This window comes from Pinus tabuliformis, chromosome X (assembly GCF_031772625.1).
Source record: "Pinus tabuliformis cultivar Carrire ecotype Pingquan chromosome X, CPIR1, whole genome shotgun sequence".
In the NCBI taxonomy this organism is placed as follows: Eukaryota; Viridiplantae; Streptophyta; class Pinopsida; order Pinales; family Pinaceae; genus Pinus; species Pinus tabuliformis.
Genome location: NC_142308.1, coordinates 659,655,479 through 659,661,478, shown reverse-complemented (window position 1 = coordinate 659,661,478; position 6,000 = coordinate 659,655,479). Strand labels below are relative to the sequence as shown.

Sequence of the window (6,000 nt, the reverse complement as noted above, 5' to 3'; positions counted from 1 at the left end):
ATATTCAATTAAAATTCATGGAATAAAATGCATAATTAATATAATGTTATTACGTATTTAGTTAATTATACATTATAGATATTCACTTAAAATTCATGAAATAAAATACATAATTTATGTCAATAAATTTACTAAAAACATGATTTATGAAAACATTTATATTTTATTTTTAAACTAAATTCTTAAAAAAAAACTCAATATTGAATAGAAAAATAATCTTCATCTAAAATAAACTTTTTATATTTTTTTATCCCATAAATAACTCTCACCATCGACTCTTCCCCATAAAATTTAAACTAATAACATAATAAAAACTAAATTTATAAAATTAATTAATAAAATTAAATTATTCACGGCATAAAATACAAATATATATATAAAATATCTAAACAACCACCTAATTAAAATACATAATTTATGTCACTGTATTTACTCAAAAACCATCTACGAAGATAGCTTACCCACCACTTGACTGGAGAAAAGACCATCCCTTAAGTTTTCATGAAAAGTTACCCAAAAAATTAAATCAAACCAAAATATGCAGAGCTGAGAATACGACTTCTTGCTGCGTCACCAGGCCGGCCAATATGTTAGGTACGAGAATGTTTGCCTGATCCTCCTGAAAAAGCTTGAGCCCTTCGGTAATATTGGCGGTGAACTACTCTCGAGTTTCGGAAACCTGTTACGTTAAATGTTATGTCGGAAAGCAACTGTATATTAGAATATGCTTAAAATTGTCAACTGTAGGCTGCACTCCTATTTTGCATTCAGTCGTGGCAGTTCATTTTCATCTGGCTATGGCTTTGGCTATGAGAGTCACTTCAATCGCCATGATTTTAAAATAATGTGAAGATTATCAATTGTTGATGATATTTCGAAAGTAATAAGGTTGCTAGTGTGGTCCTGGGGGGCCAATATTTGTACTTAGATGAGCAATTTCATTTAGATGACAACCCACACGGAACAGGATGGCTTATTTCAGGGTAATCAATGTTGAAATGATTACATGTGGAGGTTCTAGAGGTTGCATCTGCCAGGAATTTTCTGAACAGAGTCTTCAGACTCTGCAGTTTTAGGTATGGTTATACTCATATCATAGAGATATGAGTTCAACAGCATTTCAAGCATTCCCTTTGCAGGAATTTTATAGCAGATGAGAATCTAAGAGCATGCAGGGGTATTGAATTAATATCTTATAAGCATTTTTGTGGCACTGAAGACACTGTTAACATATGATGTCGCTTTTTGTCAACTAGTCTTCCTGTAAGTAGAGTTGATTTTTAGTTTTGTTATGGCTTCTGCTCCATCTATACGCATTAACGTCCAAGAGCACGAAGAAATCCCTTTACTCCATGAAGAGTCGACGATATCTGGCGGGAATGATGTAAATTTGACAAGAGGCATTTCAGGTGACTATTCCCGCAACAGTGGGGAAGAAGGAATTTCAAGATCAATTAGGTCGAAGCGTCGGTCTGTTGAGAATGTTAACGAGTTTGATTACAAGAGGCTTGACATGAATAATTCTAAAAACGGGCTACACAGATTCAAGATGACATTGCCGTGGGTCGGACTACACGATTCATCCTCTGCAAGCTTAATTGCTTCTTGGACTATATTTTTTATTTTTACCTTACTGGTTCCCATCATTGGAGCCGCCTTTGTAACTTGCACTAACTGCAAACCCATACAAATACAGCTCGATATAATTATTCAGATATCTGAGTCTTCATTGGCAACCATTTCTTTCCTATTCCTTTCTCATAATGTTCGGAAGCATGGGCTGCAACAAATTTTGCTCCTTGATAGCATTGGAAAGGGATCCAGAAATGATGAATGCGCATTCAAGAAGGAGCTGAATGTAAGATCTTCGAAGGCCTTTCTTTCCTATTTAATTAAAACCTCTTTTTTCAGGTTTTCATTTATTCATGTTTCTCAGTCATTGGAGCTCACGAAATAGGGCTGTTTCACCCCTACAAAGTAGTTATCCAACTGCCATTTCAACAATTCAACTTCCATTTCCATGAATTAGTGCGAATTTGAAATATTATTGTATCACGTTTTCATTTCATGATCTGTAGCTAATCATATGAAGAATCTCGAAAGGGTATCAAACTTGGATCTGGACCTCTTCCTGTATCCGTAAAATAATAATATATTTTGTCCCCGCGGTCTGTCTTCTGGAGTCATAGGGTCCTTTTTAGGCATCACTTGGAATTTGCAGATCTTATTGATACATTTTATCCTCCTATTCAGAAAATATGCCTTTGGAATTGGTATATGCTATATGGAAAAGAACGATAAAAGCCCCTCTTTTTATTCCTTTTCGAATTTATTTTTATTAGCCTTAGATTTTGAATTATAACTATTAATAATGATGTTCTGGTAGCAGGCTGCATTGTGGCTACTCGCGTGGATTCTTCTTCCCTGTTCTGTGGGCAAGATTATATATGAAGTTTGGTGGTTTACAGAAGTTTCTGTTAGAATGGATGATAAGACGGTTTACCATGTTATCCTGTGTACGGCAATCTTGCTCTCATGGCTCTATCGGATGAGTCTGTTCCTCTTTATCTGTATTGCATTTCGGCTTATGTGCTCCATGCTGCTTCTTCGTTTCCAAGACTATTGTAGACTTTTTCAAGAGGCCCCCGAGGTTTCCTTCATCTTAAAAGAGCATATGAGCATTCGTCAGCAGCTTCTTATGATCAGCCACAGATTCCGTGTTTTTATTCTCTCTTCATTGGTTGCAATCACTGTCAGCCAGTTTGTATCACTTTTTATAACAACATCTTCATCAACAGACATTGATTTTCTTAAAGCTGGCAACTTGGTGGTAATTCTGTCTTTCTTTCTGAAAGGACCCCTGTTCTGAATTTCTTAATTTGATTCATAGGCATAGTAGGAATAATCCACAGATTATGGCATTACAGAGGATATAAATTCCTCTTGATTCTTGATATAATACATGCCCGTTCTTCTATTCAATTTCTGGTTGTCCTTTGTTCTATGTAGTTCAATGTGCCATGTTAAGTAATTACATATATTCTTTGAAGTTTGATGGATCAGTACGTTCCCTGTGAATCAGATATGTCCATCGCGATTTGCACTTTAATTCTGAAGAAAGGTTATTCACTATTAGTTTGAAAATTCACAATTTCACAGACGACCAAAAAGCTCAAGAAGTGTCTTCTGCTGCTAAAAAATGTGACCTAAGTTCCAATGAGAATGCATTTTCTGGAGACTTTCTGCTGCTCAAAGATGTGACCTAAGTTCCAATGAGAATGCATTTTCTACTTTTTTTGTAAAGCATGTCGATTAACAACATGTGAGGGACTTTGGAAATCCTAGCTGCCTTTTCCTCATGGTACTCAATGTGATCTGTAGAAGCAGAAGCAACAGACATCATAGCTCATGTCGGTGTGCTAAAACTTGTATATTCCTTTCGTATTCTTCTTGAATTGTGTTATTCACCTTAGAGCGGACATTGGTGGAAACTTATCTGCTGACATCAAAGACTCTTAGTTTCAGAGTAGGCCTTGGCCATTGTCCTTCATGAGTGACAAAATTTCAAATAATTCTTCCTTCTCCTGATTTGTACAGGCATGGTTAGAGTTTGTGTTGGAAGGTGGAGTACAGTTAAATCTTGTTCAAAACTCAGGCTAGGAATAAAACTCAAGACCTGCCATTGGCCAGCAGGCTGTTGTACCCTTGAGCTACATGACTATTCATGATAGGCACCTTTAACAGTTTGATCTAGAAGTGTAGCTTGCTGTTTCATGGCACACCTATCACGCCTCATTTTAACAGAGGCTTTAACAGAGGCATTGTAACCAACCTTGCACCAATGCAATGCTGGAGTAGGTTGCTTTACCATTGGGGTTCTTGTGCATTCAGGATGGGTTCCCGTGATGGTTCTATCTAGAAGTTTGGATTTCCATCTCCAACAGACCTTGACTATTATGGTCACTACTAGACAAAGACCATGGTCCATCCGTTATGGTCAACATGGAATGTCTCACCTTGGATATGTAAGTCTTGCATAACAGACATGTCCACTGCCATGGCATCCAACTCTTTGGAATCCTTTCTATTCAAGCTAATCTCCTCTTGCTTTCACAGTTAACTTTTGTTCTTTTCCCTATTTGTTGTTTAACCTAGTGTTCCTATCATCTTCCCGCATACAACACTAGTAACAGAGCAGTTTTAAGCAAAAGTAACTCTTCTTGTTTGCACAGAACATCCCCTGGGGTTGAATGTTGTCAGTTGGAGCAATGCTGTGGCTATGGTTTGATATGTTAGAAATTCGTGGAACTGCCAAATGGCATGTGGTTGATCACTCCAGGAATGATATTATTGAATGAAGATGTGCTAATTGTATCTGCACACCAATTAAAGGACTTATGCTTGGAGAGCTGATCTATCTTGCACTAATGGGAGAAGGCATGCTTCTAGGGATTGCTAAGTTTCCATGCATTGATTGGGGCAATGCTAATGAAGTAGCATGCACAAATTTTGGTCAACACTATCCATCCCTCAAGCCCTAATTTGTTTTCAAAGCTTCACACAACACTATTTGGTTCGGTGCCAATTATTGAAAGCCTAAGTTAGTGAGGGAAGAGAACCCAAGGTTGATGGAAGCTTGGGGTGCTATGTGATTCCAATTGATTAACAAAAATAAAAGATTTCAATTGAAGGATGCTAGAGTAGAGGTGTCTTGGCATGATGTTGATTGAGCCACTTGGGTAGGGAACGTGGTGGCTATGGGGCTTGTGACAAGGACCTTAGTGGAAGCAGAGGTACATCATTAAAAGTCCCTTAGATTTTGGTCATGTCATGTTTTTGTGAAATACTTTATCGGGCTAGTTATTAAATGTTTGAAAGCCTAGGTCGAAGTTGGTAGCAAACCAAGCATTGTTGGGAGAGTAGCAGGATGGAGAGTTATAGATTTTGAGCGATGTTGAGAATCTTTTGCCACTAGTCCTGGTTATGGAAATAGATGTTGGGCCCTTGTTCAGGAAAGGCAAAGAGTGCTAGCAAGGCAATCACTTTCCAGGTGCATTCACATTGGCCTAACTTGTGTTTGACCTTAGAATTCTATGTATGTCTATTGTGTAACTAGAAGGTAGCTTCATCTAGGATGTACTTAGACATGATGAAATCTACGAGGAGGATGTTGTCCATCCCATTAGTTTGGAGAAGTTGGTTCAACATATTTGGGTGAATGTGCATTTAGCTAGCTAGAGTTTGAATTTGCATCATAGACTTAGCAAGGAAAACACTTGTATCAACTAGGTGGTATGCCACTCAAGCCATTTCACATAGAATTATGCTGAATTGTTTGACAAGGTTCTCAAGAATGTGGCGGCCACTCTTGACCTTAATGTCATTGATGGTAGTGTAGAATACATCCATTCAATGGTGGCGTTGGATAGGTAGTCAAGGATTACTTTGTTTTCCTTCAAGAGGTCTTCCTTGTATTGCAACAAAGATTCTTGAGCATGATGAGGGAGGAGAGTTGGTTCTGTTATGTGGGCTAGGCATTCTTGTAGTTTTGAGTTCTCTATTATAGTGCATTGATTTTGGCCATGGTATAATTGGCTACAATGTTGATTGTGTTCTTCAATTTGTTGCTTATTAGAATCGAGCGGAAAGCATAAGTGTAGGATCTATTGCTCAACTGAGCACAATTGCTGTTGCACCATGAATTAGTGTAGTTTTCTCAAATGTTGATCATCTCTTTCCTTGGAAAACACAATCAAGTCATCTTGGTATATCTCTATGATTCTCCCAATCAAATCTCTAAAAGCAAAATCCATGGCTCCTTGTAATATCCCCAATTTCGTGAGAATGAGAATTTTGCCTAATTTTGGTAATATTAATTAAAAGGGGCAACTACTATTTTGGAGAAAGGTGGCAAGTATTATTTTATTGCATATTGGCGGCAAATTATTATTTTATTAAAATGGTGGAAAAAGTAACTAAGCGGAAAATGGCCCCCACCAA

The 6,000-nt window shown here is 37.4% G+C and overlaps 1 protein-coding gene across 2 annotated transcripts in view; it reads left to right on the top strand.

Annotated features, from left to right (window-relative positions):
- The first annotated feature begins 497 nt into the window (after window positions 1-497).
- The window catches only part of LOC149141689 (uncharacterized), a 227,765-nt gene continuing 222,262 nt past the window's right edge, over window positions 498-6,000 (top strand). The window contains exons 1-2 of one of the 2 annotated variants that reach the window (XR_016264117.1): window positions 498-1,858; window positions 2,390-2,830. Coding sequence is in view for 1 of the 2 variants with exons in the window: in XM_089446846.1 (XP_089302972.1) it covers window positions 1,292-1,858; window positions 2,390-2,830 (1,008 nt within the window). In the remaining variant the exon portion in view is untranslated. The remainder of the gene's footprint in view (window positions 1,859-2,389; window positions 2,831-6,000) is intronic. The other variant, XM_089446846.1, reaches the window with a different exon arrangement.